The sequence below is a fragment of the Procambarus clarkii genome, chromosome 78, assembly GCF_040958095.1.
Source record: "Procambarus clarkii isolate CNS0578487 chromosome 78, FALCON_Pclarkii_2.0, whole genome shotgun sequence".
In the NCBI taxonomy this organism is placed as follows: domain Eukaryota; kingdom Metazoa; phylum Arthropoda; class Malacostraca; order Decapoda; family Cambaridae; genus Procambarus; species Procambarus clarkii.
The window spans coordinates 23430323-23453212 of record NC_091227.1 but is presented as its reverse complement, the minus strand read 5'-3'; the positions used below and the strand labels follow the sequence as shown (position 1 = coordinate 23453212).

The window sequence follows — 22890 nt, the reverse complement described above, 5'->3', positions numbered from 1 at the left end:
TAATTAATGCTGTTCAAACTATGGATAAATTTGTATCTTTGTTTCTTTATATTTTAGGAATAGGATGAGTCTCCCTTTAGTATATTTTACACTCACTTATTATGTAGTTCATTATGTATTTGTCATATTTCCACAGAGTTCTGATACTTCCCTTTAGGAAAGCTTATCTTCCTGTATCCTTTTCTTGTCATATTTTCACAGCTTTCTTCACAATCGACTTGAGAATGGTCCAGGACGGACCAAAACGTCGTCATCCCTTCACCTTTTAGTGTGTGGTCTGGTCAACAGCTTTCTTCATTATCATATTATCGAAGACTGATTTACAGTGGCCACTGATATTTCGTGTTCAGTGCTGTCACTGTCAATCTTGTCCCGTGTGAATACAGCTTAGTTTTGCTTGATAGTCGCAATGCTTTTCTCCATTTTTCTTCCCTGATATTTTGCATTTAAGTGTTTTTTCCTGCTTCTTTTTCCATCTCATATCCATTGTTTTCATAAAATAATAGCATTACAGAAGTGATCATTAACTGGGAACTTTACTCTCAAATTACAGGATGCTTATACTATTCCTTGAAGGATATTTAAACATGTTTTTTTTATCTCAGACTCTAAGATTTGTTATGGTTCTCTGGGAGAGGTATCATATTAAAACACCTACATCCTCTCCTTTCACTGAAATGACTCAAGTTTTTCTCCAATATTAATTACTTTGAAAAGTCACTTTTCTCTTGAAAATGTCATTCTTTCTTCCCACACTGTTTCCCTTCTTCTCTGGGGAATATTTCATTACTGATCATTGTAATTATATTACTTCATACTATATATGTTAAATTTGAGGTTTTGCATGCCAGTCATTCTTTAAGGAGCTCATCTACTTTGTTTGATATTCTGCCAGCATTTGTGTTCAAGATCTGTTGGATCTTCATTGTTATTGTCTCCACTTAGGTATCAGGAGAAGAACCTTAGACATCATGCCTGGTTGAACAGCAGAGGCTCTTATATCTAGGATAACCTCAGTCACGCATAGTCATTGCATAAGAATGTCTCTTATAATCCTAAATAAGTAATCAATAAAAACATAATATACTGCTGTGTACTATGCAACCTATGTGAGACAAGTCCTAGAATATGCAGCTCCATGTAATTCTGTGTGAAAAATAAAAAGCAGTAAGGTCTTGAGAGTACTTACTAGGGTGCCTTCAGACCTAAAGAAAATAAACTACTAGGAGATCTAAAGACAGCTAAACCTAACATCACTTAAAAAAAAGGGAACTAAAGACCCTGAATGGTAAAACAAATTATTTTAAGTTTCACAAGTACACACACACATAGTTTAGGTTTACAAAAAAAACGGGACGAGGCTTAAAATCAGAAGTGCAGGACACACGGGGGAAATAATAATTATGTCCACCAGTGATAAACACATGAACAAAACTACAGGATGGATCAAGAAAGGGACACAAGTTCCAACAACATTTGTAGACAAAGATACGAAAGAGTATTTGAAGCAAACTCGAGTGCTTGAGCCCAGAAATGTCCTATTCTCTTACGTTAATAGCATCAGTAATGAGGTGCAGAGAATGCTCTTCCTGTGTTCTCTAAACATCACACAAAAGTCATTTATCCACCAGCTTGATTACATGAGAAAGCCAGGAAGCCCAGAAATAAAATGCAGCATCTTATTACCCAGCAAGAGAGAGAGAGAGAGAGAGAGAGAGAGAGAGAGAGAGAGAGAGAGAGAGAGAGAGAGAGAGAGAGACAGAGAGAGAGAGAGAGAGAGAGAGAGAGAGAGAGAGAGAGAGAGAGAGAGAGAGAGACAGAGAGAGAGAGAGAGAGAGAGAGAGAGAGAGAGAGAGAGAGAGAGAGAGAGAGAGAAAGAGAGAGAGAAAGAGAGAGAGAGAGAGAGAGAGAGAGAGAGAGAGAGAGAGAGAGAGAGAGAGAGAGAGAGAGAGAGAGAGAGAGAGAGAGAGAGAATAATAATGGGTTCAGGAAGGGGAATTATCAGGGAAAGTGTCAAGCCACTAAGACTACATAGCACTTGAAATGAGATCAGGATAAGGATTTGGGATGGGACGGGGGGTAAGGAATGATACCCAACCACTTGGACGGTCGGGGATTGAACGCCGACCTGCATGAAGCGAGACCGTCGCTCTACCGCCCAGTCCAAGTGGTTAGATGAGAGAGAATAATGAAAGATAAATAGAAGACATGGAAAAAGAAAAGCTTCGAAGAGAGTGTTCCAATATTTCAACAATCAGAGAGCAAGGGGGAGGGAAGGAATTATCAGGGGAAAAGCGCCAAGCCATTAAGACTATGTAGCACTTGGAAGGAGGTCAGGATAAGGATTAGGGATGGGACGGCGGGAAGGAATGGTGCCCAACCACTTGGACGGTCGGGGATTGAACGCTGACCTGCATGAAGCGAAAGTTCCCGGAAGTTATATGAGACCAATAACTAAATTACCATTCAATTAGGTCTCGGTCGGCGTGGAACCAGAAACACTAATCATCACCATTACCACCGTCCATCAAAATCAACACACATAGCGCCCGGATATGAATCGTGGTAACCCTATCTCCCCAATATCAATATTAATACAGATAGAGACTGCCTTGGAGACGCCACGTTGTATAAAACAATACACAAATATAGAACAGCATACATAAATAAATGATAAGAACTTGTAGACCAGACCACACATTAGAAGGTGAAGGGACGACGACGTTTCGGTCCGTCCAGGACCATTCTCAAGTCGATTGTGGACAATCGACTTGAGAATGGTCCAGGACGGACCGAAACGTCGTCGTCCCTTCACCTTCTAGTGTATGGTCTGGTCAACATACTTTAGCCACGTTATTGTGACTCGTCGCCAACAACTTGTAGAAACAAATGAGCATAAGAGAGGTGTATGTGGGTGAATGATTAGGGGTGGGAGGAAGGGGATGGGATTATGGGGAGAGAGGAATGAAGGGTATTTTGCCAGGCGAGAGGGTAAGTTTGTCTCTGGTAAGAGATGAACAGTTCATTTACCTGGGCTCCAGGAGACTCGAACTGTGGACCCCACGTGTGTGAGGCTGAAGCTCTATCGACCGAGCTATTGAGTAGTCTTAATAAGGAAAGATAATTTTTTAAGAGATGAACAGTTTTGAGTTATATATTTTATGGGTCCTAACCTAACAGTTCTTCACTTAAGCAGACTTTGTAAACAAATTCAGCTCCTGTCCCTCGTCTCTCCAACTATTCTTCATATAATTCACAGATTCCTGATCCCCTTTATTTCTTGCTAAGTCTGGTTATGAAATTATAAATTTAGGAAGTTGTTGACCAGACCACACACTAGAAGTTGAAGGGACGACGACGTTACAATCGACTTGAGAATGGTCCAGGACGGACCGAAACGTCGTCGTCCCTTCAACTTCTAGTGTGTGGTCTGGTCAACATACTTCAGCCACGTTATTGTGACTCATCGCCTGCTTTAGGAAGTTCTTACTATTTCCCCTTCCAGTTCATTTCTCTTAGACTTTACCCTGACACTAAAGATGTTTTTCCTCACTTCCTTGTGGCTCATCTGAGTGTCTATCTTCCATGCATATCCTCAATTTATGTTTCTGCTCAAATACGACATGTTCTAGCTATATATTTCATCGGTATCTCTGAGTGTTTTGCATGTCTGGATCATGTCCTCTCTATTTTTAGATTCTTTCACTGTTATTAAGTTTAGGTGATTTAGTCTATCCCCTGTTGTTCAGTCCTCTCAATTCTGGCTCTAGGCTGGCTTCAGACTTTTAAATTTTGTAAGTCTTAATCTTCTACTTATAATGTTGAAGTAGAAAAAAAGTAGAATCAAGTAGAATCTTCTACTTGAAGTGTTGTATTTGTGATGGTACTGCATACTCTAGTACAGATCGGACTTAAGTTAATAAAGCACTTTGAAAGCATCCTTCTCTATGCTGTCCAGATGTTAGCATGGCGTGGTCATGCGTTATGCATGACTATTATATGTTCACCCTTGTATTATCTATTTTTTCTCATTCCTCCTTATCCTTATTTCCATCTTTATTGCCTTGCACTTCTCTGGATTGATATCGAGGAACCATTCGTCGTTCCATGCCAGCAACTTCTTTCTTCTTTGAAGTCTGTTGCATTCCTCGCTCCTCCTGTCTGCTCATCCACTTTGCGTCATTATCAGACACAAATGAGTCTTGTTCATCGCATATGGTATTTGAACCTACCATGAATAACGTGAGGAATAACGAGGGGAATAACGTAGCATTGAAGCCTCGTAGCCTGGTGGATAGCGCGCAGGACTCGTAATTCTGTGGCGCGGGTTCGATTCCCGCACGAGGCAGAAACAAATGGGCAAAGTTTCTTTCACCCTGAATGCCCCCTGCTTCCTAGCAGTAAATAGGTACCTGGGAGTTAGTCAGCTGTCACGGGGCTGCTTCCTGGGGGTGGAGGCCTGGTCGAGGACCGGGCCGCGGGGACACTAAAGCCCCGAAATCATCTCAAGATAACCTCAAGATAGCATTGATTTCCGTGAGATTCTAGTAAGGACGCAGCTTTATTCAGAATGAGAAAAGGGATGAGAAGGAGAGCTAGTGTTATAGAGATCACAAGATAGTCGAGACAGGTGTTGAGAATGGAATGAGAAATGGGAAAGATCGTGGAGAAGACTGAGAATGAAGCGGAGGGAAGGGGAGGGGGGGATGGGGGTATGGGAAGGACGCAGGAGGGAAGGGGAGGGAGAATGAGGGAAAGATGCAAATTTTGTGGGCAGTTTGTGGTACTCTCCCTATTATTCCCTTTCATGCTGATCTCCTCCCTTTATCACCATAGCTCTCTGCGTCCTGGGAAGAGATATGGGAAGAGATCAGAGCATCAGAGGTAAATGATGCTGCTAGCTGAAGCGTGTTGATGGTGTGTGTGTTTGTGTGTGTGTGTGTGTGTGTGTGTGTGTGTGTGTGTGTGTGTGTGTGTGTGTGTGTGTGGGTGTGTGTGTGTGTATGTGTGTGTGTGTGCATACACTAGTCACCAAGGAAAATACGCTGCCGTAAGCTAATGAATTATTTCATAATTATCTGATACTCTTCCCCCAAAAAAATCTACATATACCTCCAAATTTCAACCTTCCCGGCACGTAGCTGTGCAAATACACTTCACTGATTACTCATGATAGCGAAAATTACTTTTTTAACAGGACATTTTACCTCTCTGAATTTTCACCTGCTTCAGCTATCAAAGCAAGTGGCAGGGGGGTGGGGCTAAATTAACCATTATTCATAAAATATTTATGTAATGAAATTTCCCTGATAAAAATATGTTGTCTAAATTTAATATGAGTGACTTCCAGCGTTTAGGTAAATATATTTTCATAATTTAGTTTACAAGAGTTGCATAATGGTATGATTCAAGGGTAATTATTATTATTATTATTATTATTATAAATTATTATATATAACTATCTCGAAGTAGTAATTTATGAATAAAACTATTGCAATGAAAATATAATTCAGCCACTTGAGGCAATGATCTATTCATTGCAAGCATTTTAATGGTGATAATAAACAACAGTTTACTAAAACAATACTAAAACGATAGTTTACTTAAACAGTAGTTTACTAAAATAATAATTTATTGATTGTTTACATAATAATAGTTTACTAAATCCTGCTACCAGGGCCCATCGTGTGCAGGATTACTGCAACGCACACCTGGAGGCTTTGCAACATCTTCAATGGGAAGCCAGGTGGCTCTGAGAGAGAGAGTGAATCAGAGAAGGCAATTAAACTTCCCTTAACTACTCTCTGGATTGGTTTCACGGTTTGTGTATACTGTGATATCATGTGACCCATCGTTCTCCCTCCTTATCCTACCTCTCTCCTCACTAGTGTCGACCTTCCCCTCTCTATTCCCCTCATTCATTCACTCTCTACACCTGCCTCATTCTTCCCATCACCTACTACGCCAGCCCCTTTCCCCATCCTTATACCACTTCCCACATCATCACCATCCTCCTCTTCCCTTGTTTCCCCTTCCCATCACTTCTCACACGTACCATTTCTGTCTTTACCCATTCCCCTTTTTCCTCTAATTCCCTCATCACCATCCTCCATCTCCCATCCACTGTCTTCCCACTATCGGCACCGAACTAGAAAAGTTTATATCCTCTCCTCACAGCCGAGAATCCCGGGTTCGAGCCCCCAGGTGGCAGAGACACAGTCGGGTACCTTTCTTTTGGCCTCTGTTCACTTAGCAGTAAATTGGGACCCGGGAGAGTTAGGGAACTGTTGGTGGTTGCATCCTGAAAGAGGTCACTGGTAATTGGCCTGTTAGGACCTGAACTGGCCTAATAGGGTTACTGGGAAACCATTGTAATTAATTGGATATAGTGCTGTGTATGGCTCGCGTTATCCATAATTTAATCGTGGTCCTAGTTAGCCATATGTCGATATTCATCCCCTAAGATTCAACCGACGACAATTGGTTAACTCCCACATATCTAGCGGCTGCTAAGTGAACAGAGGGATCGGGTAAAAATGGGAATTTATCCCGCGGGAATCCGAGATTCTCGGTTGTAAGACGAGGACGCAGACCACTGTGCCTCAGTACAATATTTGATTATGTATGTTAAAGTTAAGTTAAAGTCTTTAAAGTTAAAGTCTTTAGTTAAAATCTTTATTGCTAAAATCTCCATTTAGTCTTGATAGTTAAAGACTGAATGGTACAGTAAGTTTTTAATTAATTTAAAAGGTAGTTTTATGATATTTAGTTTTTATATTTGCAGGTATCTCAAAAATTATGATTAATCTCATATTAAATATTATTCTTACATTTATTTCACGTGTCATTTTTTGCTTACAGTCTAAAACTTGGTACATTTGACACGTAGGTCGAGTTGGCTTTCATCTGATGCCCCTGTTAACCTAGCAGTAAATAGGTATCTATGAGTTAAACAACTGCTGTAGGCTGCATTCAATGTATGTGTGAGAGAGACAGAGAGAAAAATAGAGTAGATATGATCAAGAAAATAAGACAGGAATCAGTGTATTAAGGACTCTGGAACAGTGAGAGATCTGTGAGTTGAGAGCTTGATCCTGTTAGTTATTTACAGGAGCACAAATAAGAAAATACAAATAGTTAAATACACACACACACACACACACACACACACACACACACACACACACACACACACACACACACACACACACACACACACACACACACACATCTCTCACCAGTAACTAAACATCAGTTATTGTATTGGTTGGTAATTTTACCAGCAGGTATAGCCAAGCACAGACTAGAGGGACGAACTCGGTTTAATAATTACATAAATTCCTCTTTAGTTTGGTGTTGCAGGAATCAATGTTTTCGTACATTTCTACATGTGCAACATTCATTTACACGGAAGGTAATGATAGTGGAATATTTGCATTCATGCGAACAGTGGAATGATCATTACCCGTTTGTGGTAATGGTCACAAACTGAATTACTGAAAGAGAGAGAGTGAGAGAGTGAGAGACAGAGACAGAGTAAAAATATGGAGGTCACGTGTCGTCTGAATTCTCATTTAATTTTAATTTCACAGTTGACCTGTTATATTTTCTGGATAATTTGTATCTTTCTCACACAGGGCGAGTCTATCGGTGTCCTCGTGTCTGCTGGATACAGTTTCATGTACACACACCATCTTAACTCACTATATTACAGTCTTACTTAGCCTGTAACCGGGTTCTTTTCTTTTCAAAACATTATGTCGAGCTTTATATATATATATATATCATATAGGGCCTATTCTTACCAGAACCATCCCTGAGTCATAGGTAAGTTATTAAGAACTGGCAGTAATGGTCAATCAAATGGGAATAGGGGTAAACAACACTAAACATAAGTGTAATTCTTATTACTTCACTACTATTGTACTATTTGAAGTGTACTTCTTAACTATATACACATATGTACAGCACACAACACCACAGGTGTCATTTTCACACATGATTATGTAAAACGAAGGTTTGCAATCTTCTTGCCCGCCCGCCAAACACACACCGAAACTACGACGTTGGTACAACGTTCGAACAAGTTTTACCACCACCTAACCAGTTATAACAACCAATATAATAAGTTGTAACAACGTTCTAATACGTCATCAACACGTTAAGCCAAGATGTAACAACTTTATTACAAGTTTTAATAAGCGGAAAATAGAGACAGTTTCGGTTTGTGTTTCCAGGGCGGCGAGTTCACTTCTATCTTCTGTCGTACAACACTCATGGTTCCCTCCCTGAGTCTGTCTTCTATTGTACTCACGCCTGAGAGTTCACCTTTCTCAGTAAATCATGGGCCAGTCCTCTACAGTATCGTCACGGTGCCGGAACATCACTTCTACTCTCTAACAATACACTGGCAGGTCTCCAGCAACACACTAAGTGGCTGGGACACACTTTCTGGCTGCCACACACTAGCAGGGGTCTCCAGCAACACACTAAGTGGCTGGGACACACTTTCTGGCTTCCACACACTAGCAGGGGTCTCCAGCAACACACTAAGTGGCTGGGACACACTTTCTGGTTGCCACACACTAGCAGGGGTCTCCAGCAACACACTCAGTGACTGGGACACACTTTCTGGCTACAACACACTAGCAGGGGTCTCCAGCAACACACTAAGTGGCTGGGACACACTTTCTGGCTACAACACACTAGCAGGGGTCTCCAGCAACACACTAAGTGGCTGGGACACACTTTCTGGTTGCCACACACTAGCAGGGGTCTCCAGCAACACACTGGCTGGCTGGGACACACTTTCTGGCTACAACACATTAGCAGGGGTCTCCAGTAACACACTGGCTTCCTCACAGGCTTCAACTATAGCCTTAACTTACGAACATTAATTTCATCTCGTAACTCAACTTGGCCATCCAGGGATGCGTCGGTCCAATCACCAATACTTCACTGGGTATCACAGCCAAATCACTGTCGACACCGACTCGGCTTACTGATTCCTACTGGAACACGTCGTGAGTTCAGGACTGCCCTGGGTGAACTGATTCCTGTCGACCAAGGTACCACCCACATCACTTCTGGGGAGTAAAAGATGAATTGTAAGAAGGAAACTAAACAGGGGTCAATAAGATCACAGCCTTCCATCGGGGAACTGAAAATGGGGTCGGGTGCGCTCAATAGGTTGCGTAGCATTATGAAGACGACTGAGTCATAGCGATGAAGATCCATATAACGATTATGACCGAGAAATACGGCAGAAAAATTTGTAATTCAAGCCAAAAAAATGTTGCATTCAGTGATATCAATCTGTGGTAAAATTGTAATTATTTTGAAATATGATAAACATAAAAACAAAAACATAAAAAAAAATTATTTATTTTGATGACTAGGAAATAGCGTTAAGTCCCATCAGTGTTTTTGATTTTCAAACTCAAAAACAAAGTTTTTGTGTCAAAAACTTTGTTCATCGGAGCAGCTTCCTGCCCCCAGTCCAATGTGACGCCAGAGGTGCAGACGTCATTGACACACAATCGAGGAACCCGAGTTCAATTCCCGAGTTCAATTGGCTCGTTAATAGCATTGCTCGTTATTGAAAGAGCTCTTAATGATTTAGGCTTCCTGTTGATGTGCAACGATGCCATAATAGCTATTCATAGGACCCTCGTTGGAGTTCATTAGAGCTAAATTTTCCCTCTCTCTCTTTGTTTAATTTGAACAGCAAGAGGGGAAAGAACAGCAAGAGGGGAAAGAACAGCAAGAGGGGAAAGAACAGCAAGAGGGGAAAGAACAGCAAGAGGGGAAAGAACAGCAAGAGGGGAAAGAACAGCAAGAGGGGAAAGAACAGCAAGAGGGGAAATTTGATAAACATTGAGGAAAATTCGAAATACAGTTTTCAGGTCTGGAACAAATATGTATTATAACAGTTCTTCTCGTCATATGTACTGCGTGGGATTAAATCCCAGTTGTCTGAGTGACAGACAGTCTGAATGAGACATTCAGACTGTCTGAATGACTGAGTTTCCATGAGACATATCGCATCATATCTCCAAAAAAAAATGGTTACATTTACGCCCAGCTTTCGTTCTCATTAACAGTGAACACGTGATTGTTATTTCCCGCGGTGAAATATAGTGTTAATGAATGAGAAACATTTTACACGCGACTCTCAAATGGTTCCGCTCGAATTTGTTCTTAACTTTAAGAACATATAACTTTACTGTAAATTCATATTATTGCCAACAGAACTAAGACACCTTACCTATCCTAACCTAACCTAACCTAACCTAACCTAACCTATCCTCGACCTAACTATACACCAAATGATACTATACATCAACATTTATGTATATTCAAGAAATGGGGTTTTGGATGCATAGTTTGTTAAAATTGAACTTCTACAGCTTCGACTGAGAGGTGCAGCGGGGTGATTGGGGTGTATGTATACCCCAATTTCTCACTCTACATACACTGAAAGTTTACTTTAGTCTAGGACAATGCTTAGAAAGAAAGAATACTTACTGGTTATTCAGTAAACTTTTGTAGTGGCCTTGATAACTCTCCCTGGATTAATAGTCCTTCAAGAACAGTTGTAAACTAAATAATTTTCCATTGACTTGTAACTACACAAGTATGCAAAATAGACTAAAAATAACACCAGGAGTAATTCATGAGTAATATGAGTAATTCAGTGCGACACTGGACGAAAAATAATGTTATTACATGTGACATGAAGCCTTTGATCAACAAATTTTATATATATAATAATCGTAGACATATTAGTGGATATTTTCCACAGCCACGATGATCAGACATTACTCCTAAAGCGAAAAATGTGATTATCGTTATTTAATTACTATTGACTATGGCACTAATAAGGCTTTGATCTCATTTCTGTTTTGTAAATGGTCAATATTTTTAATAGATACTGCTGACACGGCTTGTGAAAATTAATAGACATTATTAAACAGGACTTTTGAGTTGCAGGCGTCAGTGAACAAACTTATAACAGGTTTGACTTTGATGTATAATGAAAACTCTCAACAGAATTTTGTCACTTTCTTTGAAATTAGTAACACTCGGAAATGTAGAGTTATTACGTAAGTTTTTGGGGATGTGTAAACTCTCAATGTGTGTATATAAGCATAATTTATATACTTAGAATATAAACCCATATGTTTTTATCAGAAAAAGTACAATACATGTATAAAAAGTTGTGAAAAATGTATATACATTAGCTACGTAGACACAATATGTGTATGTGTGTGTGTATATATATATGTATATGTCAGAGCACTAGAGGATGGCACTCAAGACACAGGGAAGTTAATGACATCTTTAAGTAGTAGTAGTAGAAGGAACTCCATTACCTAATTCCCCTTAACTCTGACAAGTCAATGGGTAGCCCAGATGGGATCACAGTGTACATCTGGATGAACGGTAGACAGTGTGGGACTACACCTGCGTTTTAACCATTGCATCACCTTTGTTGACCTCAGTGTTGCACATCCAGGCAGCGCTGTCCCACAACGGGAAACAGCCAAGTTTCGAAAATACAGAGATCTGTATCACTACTACAATTTGGTCCCCAATGCCTCAGAGACACTTGGAGTCTGGGGTAACAGTGCCGCAATTGCTTTTAAGGATCTGGGTTCTAAGCTAAATGAAACAACCAGATACTCTAAAGCCGCTAGCTTCATCTTCCAGCGCCACAGCGTGGGGATTCAGAGAGGAAATGCACCCTACAGTCACGGCTCCTGCCCACTATCTGAGGAGCTGGAGGAACTCGACAACCTGTGACAACTAACCTTGTACCTTGCAACTAAGCAATGTTCTAACTCTTTAAGTATAATGAAGTTTTAAGTCAAAACACAAGCAACACTGAAATAACCGAGAGACACAACAACATTAGTTGTGTAAACAAAAACGAACCACTATGTTGTCATAGTAAGTCATTCAAGCATATTCATAGTAAGTCATTCAAGCATAGTCATAGTAAGTCATTCAAGCATAGTCATAGTATCGTCATTCAAGTATCGAAGGCCATAGGTGGGATTTAGGCATATTGGAGTTACATAGAGAACACCAGAAGAACGCAAAGGGAGAAAATCGAGTATCAAAATAAAGAAGATCAAAGTAATGCAAAGTCGATCAAAGTTAAAAAAAAATATAGAGTAGTGAGGAGATATAAATTTGTATAGATCAAAGGACGTTGAATTATGTGCGGGTTCGAGTCATTATTTTGTATAAAAAGTTTAGATGAAAATGTAAATATCAATTGAGAGCGCCAGAACGCACTCGGAGGAAATTATATGCGTTAATATATGTGTTATATAATGTTATAAAACTCTTAACATCCAAACAAGAGGTATAGCCCCCTAGTCTCTGGACCGGAAACCCAGTATAAGTAGATATATCTTACAGGAGAAAGCGCCAAGCCATTACGACTATATAGCACATGAAAGGGAACAGGATAAGCGCTTGGGATTGGACGGGGAGAAGGAATGGTGCCCAACCACTTGTGGACCGTCGGGGATTGAACGCCGACCTGCATGAATGGAGCGAGACCGTCGCTCTACCGTCCAGCTCCAAGTGCTTAGGCAGAAACCCAGTATAGAAAATCTAAAATTTTCCCAAAAAAAAACTTTTTTACCAAAAGCAGCGATCGTTATAATGTTTTGTGCAACCTTTCCACTAACTTTTGTTGGTGATTGTTTAAAGTTCTCGCCGGCATGCGGCTGTCATGTCAACTTGGGTTTGTCTTATTGTGGGATTTCATTTCTTAAGCTTTTCTTGTTGCATTGTTAAGGGACATTCTGATATCAGCATTATTGTGTCTATTATGTAAGGTAATATTATACGCTGGGTTCATTCCGTCTTCAAAAAAATATATTTGTATTCAAAACTATTCATCTCATTGGGATTATAAAATGCTAGACTGCAGACGAGGAGTCAAAATAACGTGGCTGAAATATGTTGACCAGACCACACACTAGAAAGTGAAGAGACGACGACGTTTCGGTCCGTCCTGGACCATTCTCAAGTCGATTGGTCTAGGACGGACCGAAGCGTCGTCGTCCATTCACTTTCTAGTGTGTGGTTTGTTCAACAAAATACTAGACTGGTTTGTTAGGCTGAGAAATGCTTTGAATATCTGAGAGTATCATGTAGGTACATGTTTTACACCTGCTGCTTATATCAAGATGATGAATATGTGGATCAGTGTAAATAACATTTGAATTAAGTAAAATGGAAATGCTGGTTTTGGCCTCAGTTTTATATAGTAGCCTTTACGAGAACGGAAATTAATAGCAGGTAACGTGTGTGCGTGTGTGTGTGTGCTCACTTATTTGTGCTTGTGGGGGTTGAGCTCTTGCTCTTTGGTCCCGCCTCTACACAGTCAATCAACTGATATACAGATTCCTGAGCCTACTGGGCTCTGGTACCTGTGTGTGTGTGTGTGTGTGTGTGTGTGTGTGTGTGTGTGTGTGTGTGTGTGTGTGTGTGTGTGTGTGTGTGTGTGTGTGTATACACCTTGGCGCCGTGCGTCCATATATTGCAGTGTTCAAATTGCAGTGTTCAGTTGTGTTCAAATAGTGTATTGAGCCAATTTCGATTACTTCTTCATCTGATACATTGAATTTATTGTTCGGCTTTTATGGCTATGAAATTCCGTTTGCCATCTCTATGATTCATGCAAGTTTCCAATTACGTCTTCTCGTTCTGCCGGCGATATTTTGTTAATATGTATTTCTGATATCTTGACTTGTCTACTTTAGAGTTTTTCCATCTATGAATTATCAAGAGATCAAGATTTATCAATCATTTATCAAGATTTATCATACATTCTCCTCTCATTCTGAACGGCTTCTGGGGCAGTTTCTGGTTTTACCTTTATAACATTACATCTGTCACAGTTGAAGTCTATGGTAGCCTTTTTTTGTCATCTCTGGATTTTTTTTATTATTTTTTTCATAATTTGTACTTTAACATAGACATACACACACACATACACACACACACACACACACACACACACACACACACACACACACACACACACACACACACACACACACACACACACACACACACACACATACTCACCTAGTTGTGCTAGGTGATTGACGGTTGAGAGGCGGGACCAAAGACCCAAAGCTCAACCCCCGCAAGCACAACTAGGTGAGTACACACACACACACACACACACACACACACACACACACACACACATTTGTTGAGGGCTATCATCCTATCAAACATTATATTGTTTTGCTGCGTCAAAACAGAGTTAATATCTTCAGTCACCAGCTTGCCTCCATACGTTCCTCTCACTCGTTCTTCCTCCATATATATACACCTTCCTCTTCACTACATCTCTTCCTTCCACCTCCTTCCTTTCTCTTCTCTCTTGCTATGTTACCCTTCGCTTCTCGCAAACCATAGAGTATCCTCTCATGTCAGCAAATGGTGTCTTTTGCCGCAACAAACTGGCGTAATTCACTCTCCTTCATTCGTATCTATAGATACATCTCCATGTTCGATCATTATCCCACCGCAAGACTCCATCGTGAGGTCTATTGCTGTCTACCGCGAGGTTTTATACTGATCTCCAATATCAAGATTTTCTCATATCAACCGCGAGATCATTTTAAAATCCTTCGCAAAGTTCCTCATCTCACAAGCATAAGGGTTTTCTTCTTCTTAATGTCTCCATCGTGAAGTCTTTCACTCTCCACCGCGAGGTATTTCACTCTCCACCGCGACGGTATTTCACTCTCCACCGCGAGGTCTTGCACTCTCCATCGCGAAGTATTTCACTCTCCACCGCGAGGTCGGTATCTTTCGAGGAGATAAATTAACTTCTTTTTCTCTATTTCGTTATCGCGTGACACCAGTCACTTCCACGAAGCTTCGCCTCTCATTAAGAGTTGGAAAACGGTCCTGAACATATTTATTCCGTTTCCTTAAATGACTTCGATTTCTGTTGACTTTTTTGTGTAATCATGAGATTTCTTTTATCGTCACGGTCACTTTATCGTCACTATCTTACAGATCCACCGTCACTATCTTACACAGTTGTTTCCAGAGCCATTGTCACTATCTTACACAATTGTTCCCAGATCCACCGTCACTATCTTACACAGTTGTTCCCAGATCCACCGTCACTATCTTACACAGTTGTTCCCAGATCCACCGTCACTATCTTATACAGTTGTTCCCAGATCCACCGTCACTATCTTACACAGTTGTTCCCAGATCCACCGTCACTATCTTATACAGTTGTTCCCAGATCCACCGTCACTATCTTACACAGTTGTTTCCAGAGTCCCTCTCACTATCTTACACAACTGCTCCCAGACACAGATCTCAGTACGACTCTTTGACACAATCGTTCCTAGAACCACCTTTGCTAACCACCTCAGCGTGTCTTAGGGATTGCTTAGTGTTGCTCCCTTGATGTTTCCCCGGTGATGTTTGCGGCTCCTAATGACCATAGGAAGATCAGAAGAAGAGTCAGAAGCCGTGCAAGACTTGCAAGAAGGGTTCCAGTACATGTTCCTGTGATGCTAATTTGATGTGGCCTTTGCAGCTGATGTTTTTAGTCTCGTATTTGGAGATTCGTCTTATTCGTTCTTGTTAAACTGGTTAATCTCAGACAAATTTTGGATTTCCTTGTGTTTTATTATTTACTTTGCTGTTCTTATTTACTTTCATAGTAAGAGATTCTTTAGTTAGCTCTTAATTAATATTTAATTACTTAAAATCCCCATTGGGTTATTGATGTAATATTTCTATATAAATGAAACAATTTGTTTCCAAAACACAAGGAAATCATAACTGTATTTTATATATATATATATATATATATATATATATATATATATATATATATATATATATATATATATATATATATTCTGCTGTTTAGCAAGACGATACGAAAGAATATAGCAGTCTCCGTGGTGTAGTGGTAAGACACTCGCCTGGCGTTCCGCGAGCGCTATGTCATGGGTTCGTATCCTGGCCGGGGAGGATTTACTGGGCGCAATTCCTTAACTGTAGCCTCTGTTTAACGCAACAGTAAAATGTGTACTTGGATGAAAAAACGATTCTTCGCGGCAGGGGATCGTATTCCAGGGACCTTAGGATTAAGGACCTGCCCGAAACGCTACGCGTACTAGTGGCTGTACAAGAATGTAACAACTCTTGTATATATCTCAAAAAAAAATAAAAAATATATAATCCTATAACAACCTGTCTTCAAGCGAGGCTCGTTATAGCGGCGGTCAACCACATCCTCCCAAGACTCTTTCATCAATTTTAACGGATTGTGATTTAAAGCTATTTTTCTTATATATGAATAAATAATTTATATACGATTTCTGTGTATAGTTAGGTTAGGTTAGGTTAGGTTAGGTTAGGCGTAGGTTAGGTTAGGTTAGATGTAAGGTTTTGTTCGCATTTGAAGTAGGTGAGTGAAGCCTTTACATCGTTGCGATTCACAGAAAGGTCGTCAGCGAAGCATTGTTCGATATGGGCTCACTATAGCCCGTGCTACTTTGAAATTTTGTTCCAGTAGCTGATTCTAGAACAACAATAACAAGCATTGTTCGAGAACTGCTCGAACGTCATCAGTTGAGATTCGTGTTTACCCGTTTTCATTCCTAACAGGGGATTTGGCGGCTGGATTAACGAGCTCTGGGCCTTTTGTCGATGAGGACGGGCTGCACTATATTTATTAAAGCAGTTTGCAGTAATTTTCATAGCCAGGAGTTCTTAGGTTTTGAACAACAGTTAAATGCATTAAAGATTTGTACATATTTAAGATTACTTTTTATTAGGTTATTTGTTTGAATTCTGCTGGTAAATGTTTGTATATATATATATATATATATATATATATATATATATATATATATATATATATATATATATATATATATATATATATATATATATATATATATATATATGTATAAAATGAGGAGAAAGCGCCAAACCATTACGACCATATAGTACCTGGAAGGGGTCAGGATAAGGATTTGGGATGGGACGGGGGGTAAGGAATGATGCCAACCACTTGGACGGTCGGGGATTGAACACCGACCTGCATGAAACTCTACCGTCCATCCCAAGTTGTTGGTCATTTATCGAGAAGTTCTTTGCTCCTCCCTATGATAAAAAAAATCCTCCCTGAGAGCTTCGCTTACTGCAAAGCCAAGTAACTTCAGTGAGAAACAAAATGACTTTCCTAACCTAGAGCTGACTATACACACAATTATTATATACAATAATACCGAATGATATTTTAGAGGACAGTTATTAGAAAAGACTTAAAATTGGAATATTTTATTTTGCACCGGTCGCATCCTGGACGAACATAGCTTGAGGATAGGTTGTGTATGTTAGCTGGATTGTTCTTCACTTATAAACAGATTACACGATTGTTTGATTAAAGCTCCTTAGGCTAGTGTTTTAAGGACGAACTGCTATACAAGACTTCGATATGTTGCATCTATTCACTGACAGATGTACCTAGCTTCTCGGGGTATATATATATTGAGTTTATCTTAGTCTTGAGCTATGTCTAGTGTCTGTCTAACTATATCTAACGTCTCTCTGGTGGTGACTATTTAGCTGTACTTTCTATAGAAAGAACAACTGGTAGACTCTATTTAGCTGTAATTCCTTGGGAAAAGGAACTTTCGGATGCGTTTCTCAATAAATGGACTTCCTGAGCGAAGAATGATTGGTGGAGTCTCAGCATTTACTGCTGCTGGGAGCTGCTGCTGCTGGGAGCTGGTGCTGCTGCTGGGAGCTGGGAGCTTTTGCTGAGACCAGCAATATGTACCGCTATGACAAACTAGGGTAATGAATGCACCAGAAGCGAGGATAATATTTTATCCTAAGTAGCACAGTGTTTCAACTACAGAATGTGCCAATTATTTCGTCTGTGTATCGTTATTATCGTCGTCTTTTCTAAAATGTTATCTTAAACGTATATTATAACCCCATAGGACCACTATGATTTACAATTACGTTCGAACATTACTTGAATAATTTTTCGTTCTTTCCCTGTGCTCGAATTTTCCTCTTTGAAATGATTCACCAACAAATAGGAAACATAAATTTTTGCCATCAGAATATTAAAACACTTAATCAGAGAATAAATCAGAATATGGTGACTGAAAAATCAGACTCATAGCCCCACACATCGATTCATTCTGGATCTTATTCTTATACTTTTATGTTATTTCTTACGTGAACTTTACTCATGTACTTCAAACTTAATGCTACACACTTTTACTTTCTCCCCCTTTCACCTCACTTTATTACCTTGTATGTTGATTTCCTCTGGCGAGCTTTCTTTTCCTGTCTTCATAATGGTCCAAGATGGCCCGAAAATGTCGTCATTTGGTAATGGTCCACATGGCCTAAAACATACTCACCCTACTACTACTTATACACAAAATTATGCCATGTTAAAATGCTAATTTATATATGCGAAACTGCAGTGTTTTTATTACCGTGCTTGAATATGGGGAGAAATAATTGTCAACAAAACCTAAATATCATAACAAATCTAACCTATGCCCAACTATAATCTAAATTAAAATATTGATTTATTTAATTAGACTGAGGGAAAAAAATAACTTTTATTGAGAAGAATTAACAAATATATGTATACGCATTTCAGAACGACTGTAGCTTGGATGAGATGATAATAGTTTGATCGAAATTAAACCGGTTGATATCTGTCAAATTTCATTAAATTTGATGCAATATCCACTGCAAACTCAACGTAAATTATTTACCCAGCCATACACTACTCTAATTCCCTGGTTTAATACCTTCAACTGAACATGTTGCGGTAGAGCATTGGTTTCAATGACGTTCAAGCTTAAGTTTAGCGTATAGGCGCGTTACTGTGGGAGTTAGAACGCTTACAGACTCCCACAGACTCCCAGACTATCTGAATCGTGGACTCACAGACTCGTAGATTCACAGACTCACAGTCTTAGAACTCATAAAACACTCGTGTTTCTGGTAGATTCGTGGCCTTTTCATGAACATTTTATTCCAGCGTAATATTATTTTTTAACTTTTTACTACGTAAAGTTAAAATATTAACATGATAAACAAATCAACATGTTTTTATGGTGCATTCTTTCCCTTGCTTCTCCTCTGCTTCCTCATTCTTCTCTGCCTTCTTTCTCCTCTTTCTGCATGAAGTATGAAGACTCGACACATTTTTCCATCACTGCTCACCCTTGTATTCGTTATGTTTATACACGACACCTTTGGACACTTCACCCTTGGACACTTCACCCTTGGACACTTCACCCTTGGACACTTCACCCTTGGACACTTCACCCTTGGACACTTCACCCTTGGACACTTCACCCTTGGAAACTTCACCCTTGGACACTTCACCCTTGGACACTTCACCCTTGGACACTTCACCCTTGGACACTTCACCCTTGGACACTTCACCCTTGGACACTTCACCCTTGGACACTTCACCCTTGGACACTTCACCCTTGGACACTTCACCCTTGGACACTTCGCCCTTGGACACTTCACCCTTGGACACTTCACCCTTGGACACTTCACCCTTGGACACTTCACCCTTGGACACTTCACCCTTGTTATCGCGTGTATGTTAATATTTTTCACTCTACATTCCAACATTTATAACAAAACATTGATACCCTGTCTCAAGCAGCTTTCAGACTCCATGAACACTCTCACTGCATCTTTGCAACATCTTATCTGCTTTCAGTGTTCCCCTGAAATGTTTATTAAAGTTCTTGGAAGCTAATTAGCCACTTTGCATACGGTTATTTTCTGATATTTTGCTATATATAAGACCATATAATGTAAGGGTAAATAAAAAAAATTTTAACTCTTGATTTTCTTTTTTTTTCAATTGGGCTGAATATGTATTGAATTTTAATAAATAAAAATGTTAATGTAAATTAAATAGAGCTATTTATATAGCTGTTATTTGTATATATCATATATCTGTTTTCCCTGACAGTTTATATCGCTCTCGTTTAATTTAGGAATAGCTATATCAACCCGTTATCAGCCCGTATCAAACCCCCACAGGAATTGAAAATGCACGTAAGTATGCAATAGTACATGACGGTTCAATTGTGACACCATTGCATGGTAGTGTGTGTCTGTGTCGCTCTTGTGACGACCAACTGAGCCACAGCCGCCAGAGGGACGATACCCACAAATCCTCTTTCCAATATCAGTGATCTGCTGGTTTCAATGCGATTATATCCTTTTTTTTTTAACAACGGCAGTGAGTTCCACTCCCCCATGTTGATGCCCTTAGGTGATACGTTTATCACTGGGCTTTCCTCGTTAACGGGATTGTTCGTATTGCGGTATTGTTTGGATTGTTCGTATTGCGGTATTGTTTGGATTGTTCGTATTGCGGTATTGTTTGGATTGTTCTCAGTGATTGGTGGTGTTTTGTGGTGTATTTTCGTGTGTCAGTGTGACCTCGTTCGCTGTTATGTGAAATGGGGTGTTTTGGGTTATTTATATTAGGTGGTTCGCAGTTAGTACTGTTGAGTTTATTAGGAGTTTGTTGATGTTTGCTATGAGATGATAAATCACGGGGTGTAAATGTTAGAAAAGTTAAACAAGTGAATTCCTACACACATACATATATACATGTATGTAACAGGGGGTCTGTGGCTGAGTGGATAGCGCTTGGGACTCGTAATCCTAGGGGGTCCGGATTCGATCTTCAGCGATGGCAGAAATCTAATGGGTAGAGTTTCTTTCACCCCTGATTACCCTGTTACCTAGCCAGTAAATAGGTACCTGGGAGATAGACAGTTCTTACAGGCAGTATCCTGTGTGTGTGTGTGTGTGTGTGTGTGTGTGTGTGTGTGTGTGTGTGTGTGTGTGTGTGTGTGTGTGTGTGTGTGAGAGAGAGTGAGTGAGCACAAGCATGTGCGGGTCTGTTGAAGTGAGATATATTTCTATGATATCACTTAAAAACAAAAAACAAAAATACCCGAAATTGCTGCATCAAATATTTTTTTCCAGAACATGTATATATATTCCTCTGGGGTACACATTCGTCCGTGTTTCCGTTTATTGCTCTGTCACAAACACTGAAACATATCGGGGCACGTTACTCCCTGTCTCGTCCTAACATCCATCCTATTCCTGTCTCTAAAACTGTCCCGTCCTATCCCCTCCTTTCCCCCTCTGTTCCATCTTTGTCTCTGCGCCTGTCTCATCCCTCATTCTCTCTCAGTCCTATCCATGTCTTTCACTCGTTTTAACCCTCTTTTCCATCCCTGTTCTCCTGTCTCTACCAACCCCTGCTCCAAACCCCCATGCCATCTCTGTCGCTCCACCTGTCTCAACCCCCCAATATTCCCTTTTCCGTCCCTCCCTTGTCCACCAATCGTTCAAACCCCCTGTCCCCCTATCCCCTATTTCTCCTTCCGTCCCAACCAATGTCATTCGACTTCATTTTAAAATTAGGGTACCACGGTGCCCGCTCCAATTCAGTTTGAATGTGAAGAACATTGTTTCTAAGTATTCTTTTTCTGACTTATATCTCTTTCAAAACTAATAATATGTTAGCCAAGTTGTTTATACCTAAATAATGCTTTATTCACTTGAGATTGTGGGTAATGTTGAGGCTAAAGATGTGGGTTTTCATCTTCTTTTAGTGTCTTTTTAGGTGTTTTATATTAGTACTTTGGTTTAGAGTAGCCGAATTGGATTTCATTTTACGTTATTTTCAGGGTCATGTCTCTCTCTCTCTCTCTCTCTCTCTCTCTCTCTCTCTCTCTCTCTCTCTCTCTCTCTCTCTCTCTCTCTCTCTCTCTCTCTCTCTCTCTCTCTCTCTCTCTCTCTTTCTCTCTCTCGCTTTCCTTTTTTTAATTTTATTATCCCTTTAACTTGCACTCCATTGCGCAAAATTGCCTTTATTTTCCGCATATTCAACCTTTCAGCACGCAAAGAGTCACGATTTTTCGTAAATTTCTGCCAACGATTCTTACGATATCGTATGAAATCCAGTGTGAAAAGTCTCAAACGTTAATATATTTAACAACAAAACGGGAATGGTGATTTTAAAATCAGTGAAATCTTGCAGAAGAAAAGAGTAAATTCGAAAATATTAGAAAATAAAATTGTTATTCAATGAAAGAGTGAGAGTGTAATATCTACTATAAGAAATAATAAAGTGGGTAATTTCTTGACTTTAAGGACCCGTCATCAGAGTATCACTGGCAGTCATTTGTCAAGTGAACTACGCAAGTTTTGCATGAATTATTTACCCATTGACTCGGCTTTGGTTGAATAATAATGGGTAAAATGGTGTGCTTGTTCACTCGTTACTGTGTGTATAGGCCTAGTTCTATTCCCCCCCCCCCCCCCCGAGTTTTTTTATATCAAAAAAATGTCTATATAATATTGGGTCGTGAATGCAAGAAATGAGGAGCCTACAGGCTGACTAATAGTCAATAAATGTACTGTCTGAACATAGACAATAGTCAATAATAGACAATAGTCAATAAATGTACTAAATGGTCTAAAGGTACTGTCCATGTGGGAATAGTTGTCTATTAATCATCTTACTAAGATTGTTTTTTTAAATTGATCCATTAAAATTGGGTTCAAAGTGTACGAACAGTTACAAATATTCATGTTATATGGCTTTGTAATTTGCCTTAAGGCAGATGCAATGATAGTTCTATTAAAAAATGTTGCAGTTTGTGATCGAGGAAGACCTGTCCCAATCATTTTGGTGGGAATGATCTGACAGATGTTCACATAGAGCATTAGACATTTTGTAAGAAGTAGGAAAATATATACATACAAACACATACACATACA

General features: G+C 39.8%; 1 protein-coding gene across 1 annotated transcript in view; it reads right to left on the bottom strand.

The window, feature by feature from the left end:
• Positions 1-4028: 4028 nt before the first annotated feature.
• Positions 4029-22890, bottom strand: part of LOC138357532 (sperm acrosomal protein FSA-ACR.1-like) — a 47765-nt gene continuing 28903 nt past the window's right edge. The window contains exons 2-3 of the mRNA XM_069314400.1: positions 19279-19654; positions 4029-4228 (exon numbers count right to left, since the gene is read on the bottom strand). Coding sequence (XP_069170501.1) covers positions 4029-4228; positions 19279-19654 — 576 coding nt within the window. The remainder of the gene's footprint in view (positions 4229-19278; positions 19655-22890) is intronic.